At 36.2% G+C, this 17,809-nt stretch overlaps 5 protein-coding genes across 9 annotated transcripts; 3 read left to right on the forward strand and 2 right to left on the reverse strand.

Moving 5' to 3' along the window:
• Positions 1–237: 237 nt before the first annotated feature.
• LOC130723374 (probable protein phosphatase 2C 40) lies at positions 238–4,685 on the reverse strand. Of its 5 annotated transcripts, none has more exons than XM_057574387.1 (5): positions 4,554–4,644; positions 4,220–4,465; positions 1,349–2,553; positions 730–994; positions 238–625 (listed from the first exon to the last, which is right to left on the reverse strand). In XM_057574387.1, the coding sequence occupies exons 3-5, from the start codon at positions 2,495–2,497 to the stop codon at positions 498–500; spliced, it is 1,542 nt and encodes a 513-aa protein (XP_057430370.1). In that variant the 5' UTR covers positions 2,498–2,553; positions 4,220–4,465; positions 4,554–4,644; the 3' UTR covers positions 238–497. The 5 variants fall into 5 exon arrangements, with proteins under 5 accessions (XP_057430370.1, XP_057430373.1, XP_057430368.1 ...); XM_057574390.1 differs by lacking the exon at positions 4,220–4,465 and adding an exon at positions 3,148–3,200 and having other exon boundaries at positions 4,554–4,629; XM_057574385.1 differs by lacking the exon at positions 4,220–4,465 and having other exon boundaries at positions 4,554–4,685.
• A 1,979-nt stretch (positions 4,686–6,664) lies between these two features.
• On the forward strand, positions 6,665–7,954 carry LOC130725610 (uncharacterized). Its single transcript, XM_057576824.1, has 2 exons — positions 6,665–7,438; positions 7,925–7,954. Exons 1-2 carry the CDS (start codon positions 6,665–6,667, stop codon positions 7,952–7,954), a joined length of 804 nt encoding a protein of 267 aa, XP_057432807.1.
• Positions 7,955–10,614: 2,660 nt separating this feature from the next.
• On the reverse strand, positions 10,615–12,195 carry LOC130726712 (40S ribosomal protein S21-2-like). The gene is made up of 4 exons (XM_057578009.1): positions 12,077–12,195; positions 11,871–11,965; positions 11,632–11,764; positions 10,615–10,831 (listed from the first exon to the last, which is right to left on the reverse strand). Exons 2-4 carry the CDS (start codon positions 11,918–11,920, stop codon positions 10,766–10,768), a joined length of 249 nt encoding a protein of 82 aa, XP_057433992.1. The 5' UTR covers positions 11,921–11,965; positions 12,077–12,195; the 3' UTR covers positions 10,615–10,765.
• Positions 12,196–13,324: 1,129 nt separating this feature from the next.
• Positions 13,325–14,082, forward strand: LOC130724512 (translocator protein homolog). The gene has a single exon (XM_057575753.1). It carries the CDS (start codon positions 13,381–13,383, stop codon positions 13,885–13,887), a length of 507 nt encoding a protein of 168 aa, XP_057431736.1. The 5' UTR covers positions 13,325–13,380; the 3' UTR covers positions 13,888–14,082.
• Positions 14,083–14,994: 912 nt separating this feature from the next.
• Positions 14,995–17,265, forward strand: LOC130723607 (xyloglucan 6-xylosyltransferase 2-like). The gene has a single exon (XM_057574713.1). It carries the CDS (start codon positions 15,252–15,254, stop codon positions 16,578–16,580), a length of 1,329 nt encoding a protein of 442 aa, XP_057430696.1. The 5' UTR covers positions 14,995–15,251; the 3' UTR covers positions 16,581–17,265.
• Positions 17,266–17,809: the final 544 nt, after the last annotated feature.

Genomic DNA, 17,809 nt, shown 5'->3' on the forward strand with positions numbered 1-17,809 from the left:
ATTAGTCTTTTTTTTTTTTGATAATTTATTAGTCTTTTTTTAATGGTGCTAGGTAGTTTTGCAATGATAAGTTTGTAAGAGAGGATATATCAGAACATATGCTCATTTGCAAAATTAGTTCAATTATGATATATCAAAATGGTGAATTATGATTGGACATCTTTGAGCAGTAACAATTAGGAAAATGTTTGGCGTACACCAAACATTTGTATACACATTTGTATACATCCAAAGGAATGAGTAATGAGTGTGATATATATTGCGACGTGATCAGAAAAAAGAGATCAAAATATGGTGTATGAGAGTGTATATACTGTTTTGGTGTTTATGAATCATGACTCATACAATTATTAGACTCAGTTCAAATACCAAAGGAACTCATAATCAAAGTTCAAAAATGTTATGTACAAGGTTGAGTATCATAACTTTCTCTGAGACACTACTTAACCAAGGTGTCCATTGAAAAGCTTGAGATGCAAATTTTCTTTGGCTTGTCTTTAGATGCAAATTGATGCCTTTGAAGTCCGTTGATTCATCCCAAGCATGACTACCATTACGGTCACATCATCATGATACTTCCTCCTCCTCCCAGCTGGAATATTCATCAACTCTTCCATGCTGAAACCTGCAAGAGAATCACTTAGGTAGTTAGGTATCAAATAGTAAAACAACAGAAATTTTTATCCATGCAAACAAAACTAAATTTAGCATGAGATATTGAAAATTGACCTGCAGAATCAGCTGCTCTCACTACTAGCTGCTCAATAAGAAATTTTGCTGGATCACCGTAAGGATTGCTTAAGATATAAGACTCTACAAGCTTAACTGCTTCATCATTGCTGAAGAAGTCGAATAAACCATCACTCCCAACTATAACAAACTGATCAGAATTTGAGATTTTGTGCACATTCACTGATGGATCGGTTGAAACATATGGCGGGCTTTTAAGATTACTAACTCGAAGGATTCCCATCAATGCATCATTCAGATTTTTCTGCATGAGGAAAAAATCATGTTTATTTGTTAAGTAGGACAAATATACTTTTTGCAATACATAGTTTTATAAACCAGAAAACTCAGAAAATGCACAACACTTTTCAAAATAGTACATGTTTGGAAATTCTTCTACAATTGGAAATTTTAAAGCCATAATCAATTCTGCGGAGAAGCTTCTGAGTTTCAGAATTGATTATGGAAAAAAAAAGCTGATTCAAACATGTTAATACTCACCGTTAGAAGCTTGGGTGTGAGTATGAGTTTGTAATATATTTACCTTAGCTTCTTCAAAATAGCACTATCCAAAATCTTTTGGAAACTTATTGTCTTTAATATAAAGACGAGTACCAACCTTTTTCAAGTAGCCAACCCCGAAAGCGCGAGTGACCTTTAGTTTTCCTTTTACTTTCCCCGCTACAATAGTCTTTGGATCATCAGGATGATTGGCAAGAAGTTGAGCTCTCTCAGCTTCATCGTCAACTGTATGACTATTCGTAAGCTGGATAGCTTTCAATCTCTCATTCCCATTCATTCTTCCATCTGTACCGCGCGTAGCCAACACTGCTCTGCTGTCGCCAAGATTAAGTGTATACAAATAATTCCGATGAAGAAGAACAAGTAGAACACAAGATCCAACACAAACTAAATCTGGACGCTCCTCCATTTCCTGCTCAACCATGCACAAGAAATCATTCTCAACCTGAGCAAGAGCATGTTGCAGGCTTTTAAGAACTGCATTTGAAAATGGTGCTTCTGATTTGGCAGGTGGACTAGAATTGGTGCTTCCCTTAAATCTTGATAGAGATTGGTGCTCATGAAGAGTGTGACTATTATCCAGATTACAATGAAAGGATCCAGCCAAACCCATATTATCAGTAGCTTTGATGGAATCTGGTTCAAGATCCCAACATAACATGTTAAAATAAGATATGATAGTGTCATAAAGAGTACAAGCCAGAAAGTCTGCTGCATCTCTCCCATTAAAGCCATCATAAATTGCACAGAAGAGCCATCCATTTTCTTCAGAACAAACTGCTTGAACTCTATCTTCACCAGCAGCTCCTCCCGCTACTTGTACTTCAGTACCATTAAGAAAACCTTCACTTCTGGAAGGAGAACTCATGGATTTTAATGTGCAAGGGTCACATTCAAGCATTTCACTTGGAGTAGAGGGGCTGCAACTCAGGTTTGAAAAACTACTGTGGAGAGAAGATGATAGTATGTCCAACTTTGCAAGACTCGGGGAAGAGGGTACCCGGCGAAAGGATTTTGGAGAGTCCAAACTTGGAAGGATTTCTTCTCCTATCACACCATTGCAGATGTTTGTGTTGGCTAGTGTACAATTTGCACTTAAGGCAGCACCAGACAAGCAAGAGAAACTGCTTGTTCTCTGGATTTCCGGAAGGATTTCATAGCCAGTAGCAACCTTGCAAGGGATACCTCTATCGCTATTGCATTGATAGCCAAAACTTACTTTAAGTTCTCCTTCCGGACTCATCATGCTTACCTCTGCTTAATTTTGAAAAATCTATCAGCACTCCCCTTGTTTCCTCACTCCTAGAAGAAAAAACAAATAGCGGTTAAATAGTATGAGTGATAACCAACATGAAGTGAAATCTTCAACCATTGGAATACATAACAAGAATCAAACATGATAGACTATAGTTTATAGACATTGGAATGAAAATTTCACAGAATCAGTGTTGATTTATGTAAAATATTGGAAAAGATATTGTAAAATTGAAGTTCGACACTAATATAAACTCCAATTCCAACATTGCTGGCAATACATATTCAACCTCATAGATCACCTCTTTCAATATTTGCATTTGCATATAATGGCATAAAATTCTCTTGTTGGAAAGTCTAGACTAGTTCAAACAACAACAGCAACAACAACCAAAGCCTATCCCACTAAGTGAGGTCGGCTATATGGATCAGTGGATCACACTACGCCATTGAGCTCGACCATAAACCAGATTATGATGGAATAGGTTACACAATTTAAGAATAGGTTCTTTGCCAAAACTCCTTCTTTCTTAGTTCAAACAAAAGCTGGACAACAAGATATCCTCACAAGCAAACATAACAAGAAGTCTACAATAAAAGGAGATATATGGTATCAACATAGTCTTTACAGAAGAGGCTAACCAGACTATGAAATTGCACAGAAGCTGAATGCTAAACATCTATACTTGTATATTCTGGCACAACAGAAGAAAGGACATTAATTGATCATCATGAATAAGCCAAAATGTAAATTCATAGAGAGAGGTCAGAATCTAGAAGACTACTTCCAATTTATTTCTCTCTCACACACACACTCAAGCTTTATTCATATATTGACACTGAAAATGACAATTATACAAGATTTAAAGTCTTAAACCATTGATTGTCACCTAACTAAGAATCTAATTAACTAAAACCAACACTTAAAGGAACTTAATATCAAATCACACTAATTTGTATCAGATCCCAGGCATAAATATTTCACCTGGGTTTCAATAAAAAAAAAAAAAAAAAACTTTGACTTGGAATTCTAATAGGAAACACGAAAGAGAAAGACCCAGAACTGACATAGGAAACACAGAACACAAAAACTCCTACACAAGCTTAATGCAAAAAAGTGAAAGAAATTAAAAAAAAAACAAAGATAACCCACCTACCAATTGATCCTCAAGAAGCCAACCAGACACAAAAGAGACCAAAAGAGCGCAGAATGTAGCTGCTATACAAACACATAGAAACACAAGTACATATAGAACAGAGAAAGTGGATAAAAAAACGAGAAAGTGCAGCTTTTGCTTCCAGTAACTTATCACAACTAGCATCACCATTCTTTGCTTTTGATGCCCAACAAAGAAACAAACAGAGGAATAGGTTTGAGTGTTCGACGCCCTTGAAGCACAAAACAAAACAACAGGGGAAGCAATTGCAAAGAAAGTGAGAAAATTAAGTAATATACATGTACAAATGGTTTTTTTTGGAAAGGCCAAATTATATATATATAAAATAGTATCAATTGGGATGCTATAAACCCATGTACAAGTATAAGAGAAAGCAAGAAAACATGAACCAGGTAGCAATCTGGTTACCCTACAGCGGCACAAGCCAAAGGAAAAAAAAACACTATGTAACAGTATCAAAGATAAACCAGTCACAATCCCAGCAAAAAGACCAACACCCTACAACCTTCAATCTCAATTTAGCAAAGAAAAATTACCAGCGCTTGCAGGAAGGAAAATAGCACAGCCAGGAGACCAACTCAGTGAAAAACGATCACAGCAGCAACTCAAAGCCTCCAGAATTAATGATTAAAAAAGAAGAAGAAGAGCATAACACATTTGATTTTGTTGAAGGAGCAATTGCAGAACCACACAAACAGAGAGAGAGGAAAAACGAAATAGAAGAACCAAACACCCAAAAGGCACAGAAGAGGAACCCAGAAGAAGAACCACAACTTACTTCACTGAATCATTGAGATCACGTGAAATAAGAGAAGATGAGGTGAAAATCCTTATGGCAAGAGAAATAGATGAAGAGGAGGAGCAATTTACCTGAGAAGGAGAGGAAGAGGGCTGGCGGCCACTCATAGTGAGAGCGAGAGAACGAGCTTGCTAACCGAGAACGAAAACCCCTATTTTCTAATTTCCAATAATGACCATTACTGCCATTAATGAGAGAACATAAAACAACATGTTCTCCGTGTTTTCTCAAATCTAAAACAAAAATTAAAAAATAGAGAACAAAAACAACTTTTTTCTGTTCTGAGTTTTTTGCTTTAAAAACAATAAAATAGGAAACAGTTTTTAAATTAATTTTTTAAAAACAACTTAACCAAATAGGATTTTTTGTTTTTTAATTTTATAAAACAGAAAACTGTTTTTAAAAACAGTAATCAAACATGCCCTTGTATTCCACATGTTTTTTGCATCAGCACTTTTGACCTTCACGTCTATGTTCCGTCCAAATTGTGACGAAAGTGGCATGGGTGACTTAGACATAATTAATTTACCAGACAAAAAAAATCCAAATAGATAATTATTTTACATATCATTTCTATTTTTCAAATAATACATTAGAACGTGAATTGCACATGAAGTAGAAAAGAGAGAAAAGGGATCAAATTGAAATTGAGAAATCAATTACCCCCCTCATGAAGAACCCTAAATCACGAAAGAGAGAACCAAAGTGTGAGAGCCATCGAAGTGGATACTCACATTGAAGGGGATACATGTTAAACTATTCGAATGGTTGTTCCGTGGGAGGAGAAAGCTTCATTTAATCTGTAGTGTGATGGTCCCTTCCAGAAGAAGGTTATCAATGTGGTTAAAGCCCCAATGATTGTGCCATGGATGAAGGAAAATTCGAGAAGACATATCTATGGTCATGAAAGATATGAGGTAACAACATTCGAAAAGAGCACGAACAATATGTTGGTTGGTAAGAGACTCTACATGTGGGGAAGTGTTGTTGGTTCATTTTTCTAGCGAATTTAGCGAGATAGAAGATGTTCACATTTTTAAGTTGGACATGAGTGACTCCAGATGGATAGAGGTAGATAGTTTGAATGGTCGTGCCTTATTTGTGGATTGTGCAGGGGTTCAAGTTATCTCCACTACAAACCTTAATGGTCCACCAGAGTTTATCAAAGGCAATTGTGATTTTTTTCTCACTTTATGGGTACGATAACCATCATCTGAGGGTCTTCTTTTTAAAGGAAAAGAAAATTCGGCACTTGGGTGTTGATCTCTCAAAATTCGCAGGCCAAAGTGTTTGTGGTTCACTCTCTATCCTTGGTAGAATTATGTGGTATTTGATTCTCAGAAATCAAAATCTAATATTATTTATGACTTCATTGTAGTTATGAATTTCTGAACACTCCCATTAGAAAATCTATTTAAGAAAAATCTATTCACAAATCAAATTATGTATATTTGATTTGAATTAATTTTTCTTAACTATTCTTTTGATGTATTTTTATTGAGTCTCGATTCGTGTGCACGATAATAGTAACAAGATTCATATTCATATTTTTTTCCCTCTATAATTTTCTCATATCATATGAGACCAAAAATATATATATATATATATATATATATATATATATATATATATATTTCATATGAGAAAAACGATTACACATATCTTTATTGATTCTTTTTTTTTTATTTAGACACCAATTGAATTTCATTATGTTAAAAAAAACAATAATTTGCAACTGAATTTTCATTATCTTCAAAGAATAATAAGCTAATCAGGAAACAATTTAATAACTATTTTTTCATGAAATCTAACTAAAAACACGTTATAATTATCATTGAAATTTAATTAGCTGTTTTTTCAATAAAAAATCAACAATTTATTATTTTCTGCAACTAATTAACAATATAAATACCTACATTAAAAAACATATAATGTCAACCAACTATTATATATATGAAACATTCGATATAATCTATTTGAATGGTGATTTTAAAAAAATGCATGATCTACTAATCATGATAAAGCATTTCAAAAAACAAAACTAATCATGATAAAGGGATTTGAAATCAATCCTTAATTATCAGATATAGATATATATAGATGTGAAATTTGTTATTAAAGATATGTTTACAGCTGTGTTTTCATACCTTAGAGGCTAGGTCTACAGCAGCCATAGTGAAGCATGGCGGCAACACAGAGAAGGGGTTGGTCAGATCTGCAACCAGAGTTGTTGGAACTAGTTCTACGGAGGTTAGTCGTGAGGGACTACCTTAAGTGTCGAGGAGTGTGTCGGTCGTGGCGAAGCATTGTTGTCAATGCAATCAAGAACAAATGTCCATCTCTTCCTCAATTCCCATCCCTCTTGTTGATTCCAGGTAAATCTTCTTCTGACAACAAAGTCCCTGCCACCCTATTGGACATCACAGGGAACAACAAGCAGCTTCAACTCACCCCATCTCGTGCATGGGAACGTTACTTTGATTGCGTTCAGTCAAAAGAGGGATGGTTGATGTTCAGACAATGTAGAGCAATAAAAGATAACAACATATATCATACTTTGTTTTGGATTTTCAATCCGGTGTCTGGTGAAGAGTATAAGCTCCCGCTATTACCATGTAGCCCGCGGTACAACGCCTTTACGAGGGATATAGTTGCGATCTCTTCTGCACCGGATTCTCAAAACTTCTTGGTGGTGGTTCTGAAATGTATTCACCACCGTGGTGATTATATCCAGCCGCCACTATGTTTTTGTAAGGTCAATGACAAGTCATGGACTCGCATTGAAACAAATGAGTCTCGGTTTGTGGATATCATGTTTCTGGGATGGAAATTATATGCTGTGAAAGAAGATTCTGTAACTATTTTCAATCTCAAGGATCTCAATGCTATTACAACTGAAAGATTGGTTGTGCAGTTACCCGAAACGAACTGGGAAAGTCAGAAACATTGGAGGCTGGTAAGAGACTACTCTACATGTGGGGAAGAGTTGTTACTTTCTGTTACAAGTAAGTTAATTGGGTATATTAATGATATTCTCATTTTTAAGTTAGATATGAGTGGCCCCAGATGGATAGAGGTAGATAATTTGAATGGTCGTGCCTTATTTATGGATTCTCAAGTGACTCAAGTTATCTCTACGGCAAACCTTAACGGTCCGCCAGAGTTTATCAGAGGCAATTATGTATTTTTCACACTTTCTTCCAACTATTATGGAGTCTTCTTTATAGAGGAAAAAACAACTCAAACATTTCATTTCTCTCCCTCAGCAATCTCAAACGGACATTTGTGGTGCAATCTATCCTTGTCCTTGGTAGGACTGTGAGGATAAATAATTGATTAACAAGATAGACTATATTCACATCTTCAAGTTGGACATAAGTGGCTCCAGATGGATAGAGGTGAATAATTTGAGTTGTCCGTGCCTTGTTTGTGGATTGTGCAGGGTTCAAGTTACCTCCACTACAAACCTTAATGGTCCACCAGAGTTTATTAGAGGGAATTGTGTTTTTCTCTATGAATTTGATAACCATCATCTTAGGTCTTCTTTTTAAAGGAAAATTAAATTCAGCACTTGAGTGTCGATCTCTCAAAAATTTCAGATTTGTGAGTTTGTAGTTCATTCCTTGTCCTTGGTAGAATTTATGGTATTTAGTTCTCAAAAATCAAAGATCTAATATTGTTTATGAATTCATTGGGGTTGAGTTTCTGAACATTCTCATTAGAAAATCTATTTAATAAAATATGGCTAAAAAGCACTTTTGACCCCTGATGTTTCAAGCTTGTGCAAATTCTGTCCCTACTCTATTTTTGTCGATGTTTCTACCCTCATGTTTTCAAACAGTGCACCGTCTATCCCTCCATCAGTCAGACGTTAAAAAACTAACAGAATGAGCTGATGTGGCTTTTTTTATATATTTTTTATACCTGTCACGTGGAAATTACAAGTGAAATTGGAAAAAATTGGCAAGAGAGATTCAAACTCAAGACCTGTAAGTAGCAAAACATGCATTTAACTAGTTCAGTTACATACATAATTGATATATACATCAAGTAAATTTAATTTATATCATTTCCTTGATCATCATTAACTTCATATACTCATCTTCATCTCTCCAATCCACTCAGGGACGTCCCCTGAGAAAGTCTGACTGACGGAGGGGTAGACGATGCACTGTTTGAAAACATGAGGGGTAGAAACGTCGACAAAAATAGAGTAGGGGCATAATTTGCACAAACTTAAAACTTCATGGGCCAAAAATGTTTTTTAGCCATAAAATATCTATTCACAAATTATGTATATTTCATTTGAAATAGCTTTTCTTGACTATTTTTTTTGGCTAAAAAGCATTTTTGGCCCCTGATGTTTCAAGTTTGTGCAAATTCTGCCCCTATCTATTTTTGTCGATGTTTCTACACCTCATGTTTTCCAACAGTGCACCGTCTACCCCTCCGTGAGGGGTAGACAGTGCACTGTTTGAAAACATGAGGGGTAGATGGTGCACTGTTTGAAAACATGAGGGGTAGAAACATCGACAAAAATAGAATAGGGGCAGAATTTGCACAAACTTGAAACATCAGGGGCCAAAAGTGTTTTTTAGCCATTTTTTTTTATGTATTTTAATAGACTCAATTCGTGTGCAGGATAATAGTAACAAAATTTGTATTCATCTTTTTTCTCTTTTTTTTCATATCAGATCACATATCATATGAAAAAAATGGTAATGATTATTGTCACTACACATATTTTTATTGATTTTTATTTTTCTATTAAGACATCAATTGAATAAAATTTCATGATGTTAATGATTAACAATAATTTGCAACTGAATTTTCATTATCTTCAAAGAATAATAACTTAATAAACCAATAAGGAAACAACTAGAACTAATTTTTCATGAAATCTAACTAAAATCACGTTATTTAATTAACTTTTCTCTAATAAAAATCCAACAATTTATTATTTTCTGCAATTAGTTAACAAGATACATACCTACATCAGAAACATATATCAACAAGATGTGTATCAGAGAGGGTCTAGTAGGGGTCACGGCCCCCCAAAATATTAATTTCTTAGCTGACTATATGTATTTTGATATAGAAATATTCTCATGATATAATTAATGCTTTAGATCTTATCAATGTTAAAAATACTTGTGTTCTAAGTCTGATTGGAGGAAAAAATTTGTTGCAAGAGAGATTAAGGGGAAAAGAATATTTATATTCAATTTTGGTGCTTTAGATCTTATGTTAAGAATACTTGTGTTAAGTCTGATTGGAGGAAAAATTTTGTTGCAAGAGAGATTAAGGGGAAAAGAATATTTATATTTGATTTTGGTTATATTGCGTAAAATCTAACTCAAATGCAAATCACTTCCTAGTTAGCTTAGGCTTGGGTCATGAAACTTGGCTTCGAAATGGGTCATGAAAGCTTTGAAATGAAACTGGTCAATTCAATGCCTTAGGGGTTCAACAATCAAGATCAATGATTTTAGTTAAAACTCAAGGGCAGAGATGGATCTATTGTAAGCAATCTTGCAACGCATTCGCAAGAGGCTGATGAAATTAAGACCAACATTTGCACCAAATCTCATTCCAAAATCAAATTATTATTGACACTTTTTAACTTGAAAAGCATGGATTCGAGAACAAAAATTGTGTTAGACAACTTCTTAAGTGACAATGTTGGAATAGATAATACAGCAAAAAAATGATATATTTGGGATTCCCCACTGAACAAATAACCCTATTATCGTATAAACGATAGCCACAGATGCAAACCCAATGGAAAAATATGCATGACAATATAAGATTGTATGTCCAATAATTAAAATCCAACTATTTTAGATATCACCAAGATGTTATTCGTTCAATTCAAAATTGCAATCCTGCATCTAAATTCCTGAAGGATTAATTCGAGTTGAAAATAATTTTAAAATGCGATCATATTTATTTCATACAAGCGAGTCATGAGGTGATGATTTAATTCAAAAAACTTGAATATGTAGAAATTAACAGAAATCTCCTCAGAAATGGATTGCTAGCCTAGACAGAGTAAAATTCTGCAGCAGCAGCACTAACTCAGCTACAAAACACAAGGTTATGTAGCTAAACAAGCCTCTCAAACGCTTCAAATTAGAAACAACCAAATGTTTTTCAATGCACTATTATAGCTGAAGGTACCAAAGGAGATTTAAAACTGAGTATTGCAATAAGTAGAACATCATACTCAAATATATCTCTGACAAGAATCGAACTAGAAAATGTAACAAACTATCTTTCGCATCTAGTGTTGCTTAATCTCAGCCTTCTTTTTCTGCCACAGGCGATCTATTGCACTGTCAGCATCCCCCTGAAAATGGAAAACAAGAACATATAATCACAACACTGGAGATGCAATTCTTAAAAATAATTCATCAAGGTGCCTAAACTTAAAAGAACATTTCATATCAGCACATTCCAGGGAGAAAGGGAACCAAAAATGTTACAAAACACATTTTCCTGACATAAATAAATATAAATATAAAACACAAACTAACTGCCACAAACCCCACAATCTATTTTCCTATGTAACAAAAAAAAACCCCACAATCTAGTTCCTAATTAAATCATATCAGATATCTTCACTTCAATACAAAAATTAAAACACATGCTCATCCAAAAATGCCCAAAACTCCATTCGAGCCGCTATCAGTTAGTCAAGACAAACACAGCATTGGATTTAAATTTACTCTACTGATGTGGAGTTTAACTTAAAAGGCATATTTCACAATCAGGAAAATCAGACAACTTAAAGAACACATAAAAAGGGCATATTCTATACGAACACGGGTAATAGACAAATCAAGTTATAATAACAACAAAGGTTTTGATTCATTCACACTCCAGTTTCTATTTCTCTTCCGTCTCATTTCCACTTAGTGCCTGTGTTGGACTCCCGTTGAACTCAACGTATCAAAATCATGTTTCCCAAATCCACATTAAACTCAACGAGTCAAATTCTTACTTACGTAAGCTCTAACCCAAACCAAACAAACACTTAATTTCTCTTCCTATTTCTCTAACATCATCAATCATATCTTTCATTTCTCCGAACAATAATAATGAAACTCCGAAACACGATACAACAAATGGAAGCTAATGAAACGAGACCTGTGCACGGATGTAACCGCAAAGGGCGTAGGTGGAGAACTGGCCATTGTAGACGCCGCTCTCATCCAAATGACCAATGTTGATCTGAACCGAAGCATGGTCCTTTGCAGTTATCAATCTGTTTGTGGCAGAGCTGCAAAAAAAAACTCCCATAAATCAGTTCAAATTCCAAAACCTAACAAAAAAAACTAAACCCTGATTCTCCAACATGAAAAACAGAAAAAAGCAAGAGTGTTTACCATTTCCTGGGAATGTAAAGCTCGGTGATCTGACCCTCTTCGTTCTGCATCTTTTCCTGCGCTGTAAATCTCGTTTCGCGAAGATATCTATAAAGCTGGATCAGAAAGAAAAAAAATGTTTAGTTTACAATCAAACAAACAAAAATGTAAAGCAGAGAAATCAAAAATTGATGAAGTTTCGATGGAGATGGAGAGAGTGTGCGTACCAGAAGAGGTGAGGAACGAAGAATAGGGCTTGTGGAAGAGAGTGATGGGAAGAGACGATTGTAAATCCTAAAAACCCTAGTGTGGTTTTGGGTCAGGCTTTCAAAGCCCAATTGAAAATAAAAACTTCAATTTATTTTTGGACCAAAAATTAAGCTTCAATGTATTATAGTTTTTTTTTTCAAAATATTTGAGTTTGTTTAATATTTGTGTTTCGATAAAATTAAAAACATGGAAATCTTCAATGATGCGAAACTAATTTGAAACGTAAAGTACAATATTCAACTCATTAAAAATTTCTGAAGTTCAATACTCAAAATATTATCTTACACATTCAACTCATTTCAAAAAGTGAAGTCTTTATCGTAAGTAATTCAATATTTGTAAGTGTGTTATTGTATTTTAATTTATATATAGGGGGCAGGAACTCCACGGGACAGGCAAAGTGATCTTCATCCTCATCTCCAAATTCTTATCGAGATGATTTTTTATGGACGAGTTTATGCGAGATTGGCTTGGAATTTATATAAGAATATTACACCGGAAGCAAGGAAGTCAAATGATGGGTAGCATAAATAAGTGTTTGGGCGGCAAGACTTCAATTCTTGAACGCGCTGCACAACAAACTAAAGTGATTTATTCATGGTGGACGGTGCACATGTGAAAACCAGGGTTTTAGGGTAAGCTGCAAAAAGAAGGAAATAACTTTGAGAAAAAAACGTGTAAGGGCCATGTGACTTGCGTGCAAGGGGAGAATCCTTTGGTTTGCACTATGTTAGGAAACCAATGTCCAATCTCAAGTGCAAGAGGGCCAACTCTTTACAACCTCCAAGTTAAGTTTGATATATGTCTTTAAGAGACTCATCACATATGCAATGTTAGACTTTTGAAATACACATAATTTTCCAACTAAAAGCTAATCTCATCAAGATGTAAGATGTAGATGTTTTCGATTTGAGAACACTCCTTATTCTCCTTATTAAAAAAAACATGCCATCAATACCCTTCAAGTTAAAATAAAAAATCACTCCAATGATTTAACTCGTTTAAGCAAATTTTTCCTTCCCTTAAAACCCGTTGACTTGAAATAGAAACAGAGCACTTGAGTGGACAATCAAACATAAATACAATGGCTGGTATTTTGAATCATAGCCATGTATGTATGTATCTAATCTAATCAACACCAAAATCTTAATTTAACACTCCCCTAACATCACTCCAAAACACCCGTTCACCGATTTAATCTCTCGCAATACAATAACTCATAATTTTGACTCATCTCTTCCAAATTCCATTTCCAAAAACCATGGCTTCCCAAGGCCTGCATGAAGCAAAGAAGAAAACTAAAGCCAAACGAGCACTACGTTCCCTAGCAATAGGAATCTTGGTCCCACTCACCCTCACATTAACCATAATCATCCTCTTCGGCTCAGGCCGCAAGTACAACCGGCTAACCAAGCCGGTCTGGTTCGCGCCATTATGGTTCATCCACTTAGCCACATTGGGCTCATCGTTCTTCATGGGGCTCGCGGCTTGGCTCGTGTGGGCTGATGGCGGGTTCCAAGGGGAGGAATCAGATGCATTGTCTCTGTATGTGGCGCATGTGTGTTTGAGCATTGTGTGGCACCCGCTTGTGCTTGTTATGGGTGCGTTTTGGGTTGCGGCGGTTTCTTGCGTTGTGAATTTTGGGACTCTGTATCTGTGTTACTTGAGGTTTAGAAGGGTGAACCCTTTTGCTAAAGATCTGGCTAAACCGTGTCTGTTGTGGGCTGCGTATCTTACTGCTGTTAGCTTCAAGCTCTTGTTTCTTTGATTGATTGTACAGTTTTGTAGTGTTATTAACTTCATGGATTAGCAATGCGGGTATGTTTTTTTAAGGAATAGAAAAATGTGTAATTTTCATTGTTGCATGTTTTGCTATTAACCTTTGGTGTTGAGTATTTAGCAATTACAAAAATCACGATGCATTTAGCAGTGATGACTCATTTTATCTTTTAACCATGAGGTTGGGTGTTCGATTGTTACACATGAGAATGTAGTGTATTTCGTGGCCAATCATTTGTCACTTAGTGCGAACATCTGCAATGAAAAATTAGTCACGATTATCAGCAGTGGATACTCGGGTGGGTGGGTAGCTCTGGTTGAGCAGGGTGATTGTAGGTGAAGGGTCACAGTTCGAACCTTGAAAAGAGATAATTTGTACTAATTTACTAACAACTAACATTTCGGGAGTAAAAAAAAATACTCCAAAATAAAACATTAAAATTAAAAGTAGTAAAAAATTGGCAAAGTATCTAGTAAATTAGGCGATAACTCATGTAGCTTACAATTAAAAAAATTGTTTGTAATTGAATTTTAAGTTGTTTGATTGAATTATAAGTATTTCGTAAAATTAGTGATTGAAATGGTTGAAATATAAAATATTAAGCTAAAATTGTTTTTATTAAAACAAACTCCAACCTCGTAATCTGATTTAGACCTATTGACCAATATCTCTTCAATGTCGATCATCGACTTAAGAACACATGTGGGTCGACTTCCCCTTAAGAGCCACTTTAGGGGGGAATTCAAACCACATCTTCCTGTATTTTCCCTACTCGAATCTCCCAAGGTCAAATGTCTGTTGCACTAGAACCAAGCATTACGTATGAGGAAGGATTGAACTAGTGGTAGAGCCTAGATCCACCATCCCTTCATCTTTATAAACAAGGTTTGACCCAGACAAACGAAGAATTCATTGTGTCGTATGTTGTACATAGGAATCCAAGTGATGCTGAACCAATATAGAACGCTTCGAGTTACTTCCTAATTCATATTTCATATTGAGAAAATCAGGTTTTGCCCTCAGCTGGCCATGGCACTTGACTCATATAACTATTCATTTCTTGAAAATCATTACTCATTAGGTCGTGGGATGATGCTGATGAATGAGCATATTCCATAGAACATGGTAACCATACCCCCCAAGGCTCATGCCATTGTTAGCTGTATTGCCTTTCTCTCACCCATTTGAAAATAAAGTTTTTGTCCCATGATCGTAGTATCATTTTAAAATCATATGACTAGACATTATATTAAAGTCACAACATTTTATTGTATATAGTCAACAGATTTTAAAAGTGAAACATCTGAGTTCGTAATCGAGTTGGTGTCGCCGGAACCGAGTCAACTCAGACAATGCTGGGAACTCGGCGATTCCGTCAAATTCAAAGGTGGTGCCGCCGCAACACCCTCACCTTCCTCTGCCTCTTCCCCACCGTCCTCGTCCTCCGCGGCACCATCGGCACGCCGGAGCAAGACCTCAACGAGTTCCGCAACCACCTCTCCGCCGCCCGCACCCGTCGCGTACTAGAAGAAAAAACTCAACCCGACGGCGGCGACAATAACAACCACCACGCCACCTTCGACCTCTCGAAAATCCTCGTCGACGAAGACTCCGGCGACGACGAAAAGCGTGACACAAACGCAGCCTACACCCTCGGCCCAAAGATTTCAAACTGGGACGAGCAGCGGCGTGAGTGGCTCCGGAACAATCCGGGTCACCGGAGCTTCACCGGACCGAACAAGCCTCGGGTCCTTCTGGTAACTGGGTCGTCGCCCAAACCATGTGAGAATCCGGTGGGTGATCATTACCTTGTGAAGTCGATTAAGAACAAGATAGACTATTGCAGGGTTCATGGGATTGAGATTTTCTACAACATGGCTCTGTTGGATGCTGAAATGGCAGGGTTTTGGGCCAAGCTTCCTCTGATTCGGAAGCTTTTGCTGTCTCACCCTGATGTTGAGTTTCTATGGTGGATGGACAGTGATGCTATGTTCACTGACATGGCATTTGAGGTGCCTTGGGAAAGGTATAGGAATCACAACTTTGTGATGCATGGTTGGAATGAGATGGTGTATGATGAGAAGAATTGGATTGGTTTGAACACTGGGAGTTTTCTGTTGAGGAATTGTCAGTGGTCTTTGGACATTCTTGATGCTTGGGCACCAATGGGGCCTAAAGGGAAAATCAGGGATGAGGGTGGGAAACTGCTCACTAGGGAGCTGAAAAACAGGCCTGTTTTTGAAGCTGATGATCAATCTGCTATGGTTTATTTGTTGGCTACTGAGAGAGGGAAATGGGGTGATAAGGTTTACCTTGAGAATGGTTATTACTTGCATGGTTATTGGGGGATTTTGGTGGATCGTTATGAGGAGATGATTGAGAATTTTCACCCTGGTTTTGGGGATCATAGGTGGCCTTTGGTTACTCACTTTGTGGGTTGCAAGCCATGTGGTAAGTTTGGGGATTACCCTGTTGAGAGGTGCTTGAAACAGATGGACCGTGCTTACAATTTTGGGGACAACCAGATTTTGCAGATGTATGGGTTCACTCACAAGTCACTTGCTAGTCGCAGGGTGAAAAGAGTGAGGAATGACACTAGTAATCCTACTGATGTTACAGATGAGTTTGGGTTGCTTCATCCAGCTTTCAAAGCTATCAAGCTTCCACCCTCTTCTTCATGATGATGATGGAAGGCTTATGAAGGTTATAATTAGCTTTGAGTTCTTGCATGTTTGGATCAATTTATCTTTCCTCGTAATCAATTTTGACACTCATGAACCACTCGCATGAGCTTCTTCACATAATTTGATTTTGACTCCAGGCACTTCAGTCTTCAAGTGTAGATATTGGTTGTGTTCCAACTTCCTACAACTATTCATTCACCTGCTGCCATTGAAAAAGTGTGTAATTGTTAGCTTTTCATCATCATAGCCATAGCTATAGCGTCTCAAAGTTGTAATCTTCAATTAATTTTGCTTTTACTCATCATTCTTTTAACTAATTACATTTTTTTCTTGTTCATTTCTCACTTAAGTCTATGTGGGATGCTAATGCTATGCTGGTGACTCCAAACCATTTTTCTTAAGTGTAAGTTACAATTGGACAGAGGTTGAAGTTTTATGTTTCAGAAAGCATGATTGTAGCACGGGCAAATGTAAGGTTTGTTGGTAAATGTAGCATCGACCACAAATCGCCGCTAATTGCCAGCGGCCAGACACTACATTTGCTGATGATTTTAGTGTTCGTCTAAGCTGAAGCTAAATGTCCTACCTTATGTTAATTGACATAAGGTAGTTAAGTGGGTGTTTTTCCGCTAATGAGCGAAAATTGGCGTTCGTGTTGTGGATGATGCTAATTTTGAATGTTAGAGGCCTAAAACTGAGTTTTCTTGTAGTGAAATAAGAAAGAAAGTAATATTATTTTAAGGTTGTTTTAGTATGATAGAAAGGTAAAGAAAATTAGAGAAAAGTTAAGTTTATACTTATGAAATGACTTTAATGCCCTTGAATAAGAACCATATACGGTTTTTGACCCTTTTAATATTAAAAATTATTATTGATGATAGTAATATTGTTATTTTTTATTTTCATAACATGTACTATTGATCTGCCAAAAAATAATGAATAAAAATTTCTTAAATAATATTTTTTATCACTTAAACAATAAGAGCTTGTTTGTTTTTTTAAGTTTGTCACTCCAAGGCAATAAACGAAAATTCATGTCTCATAAGGGTGAAAAAGACCTAAGTTTATTGTCTTGACAAGAATGCCCCCACCATGAAACAAACATGTGCCAATTCCTCAAGAGAGATGAAAAAAGGGCGAAATTATAAATATAGCTAAATAACGCCTCTTTCACTATTTTCTTTCCGGTTATGGGTGGAAACGAGTTAGATCATACTTTGCGCGGT

This window comes from Lotus japonicus, chromosome 6 (genome assembly GCF_012489685.1).
Source record: "Lotus japonicus ecotype B-129 chromosome 6, LjGifu_v1.2".
In the NCBI taxonomy this organism is placed as follows: domain Eukaryota; kingdom Viridiplantae; phylum Streptophyta; class Magnoliopsida; order Fabales; family Fabaceae; genus Lotus; species Lotus japonicus.

What these genes read in the sequence shown, in the direction of transcription:
- LOC130723374 (XM_057574385.1), bottom strand. Translation starts at nt 2,497, where the DNA reads ATGATGAGTCCGGAAGGAGAACTTAAAGTAAGTTTTGGCTATCAATGC. An exon ending in GGGTTGGCTACTTGAAAAAG is followed by an intron (nt 995 to 1,348) that starts GTTGGTACTCGT and finishes TTCCTCATGCAG; the next exon opens with AAAAATCTGAATGATGCATT. An exon ending in GAGAGCAGCTGATTCTGCAG is followed by an intron (nt 626 to 729) that starts GTCAATTTTCAA and finishes ATTCTCTTGCAG; the next exon opens with GTTTCAGCATGGAAGAGTTG.
- LOC130723607 (XM_057574713.1), top strand. Translation starts at nt 15,252, where the DNA reads ATGCTGGGAACTCGGCGATTCCGTCAAATTCAAAGGTGGTGCCGCCGC.
- LOC130726712 (XM_057578009.1), bottom strand. Translation starts at nt 11,920, where the DNA reads ATGCAGAACGAAGAGGGTCAGATCACCGAGCTTTACATTCCCAGGAAA. An exon ending in CTTTACATTCCCAGGAAATG is followed by an intron (nt 11,765 to 11,870) that starts GTAAACACTCTT and finishes TTTTTTTTGCAG; the next exon opens with CTCTGCCACAAACAGATTGA. An exon ending in GCGGTTACATCCGTGCACAG is followed by an intron (nt 10,832 to 11,631) that starts GTCTCGTTTCAT and finishes TTCCATTTTCAG; the next exon opens with GGGGATGCTGACAGTGCAAT.
- LOC130725610 (XM_057576824.1), top strand. Translation starts at nt 6,665, where the DNA reads ATGGCGGCAACACAGAGAAGGGGTTGGTCAGATCTGCAACCAGAGTTG. An exon ending in GTCAGAAACATTGGAGGCTG is followed by an intron (nt 7,439 to 7,924) that starts GTAAGAGACTAC and finishes TGGATTGTGCAG; the next exon opens with GGTTCAAGTTACCTCCACTA.
- LOC130724512 (XM_057575753.1), top strand. Translation starts at nt 13,381, where the DNA reads ATGGCTTCCCAAGGCCTGCATGAAGCAAAGAAGAAAACTAAAGCCAAA.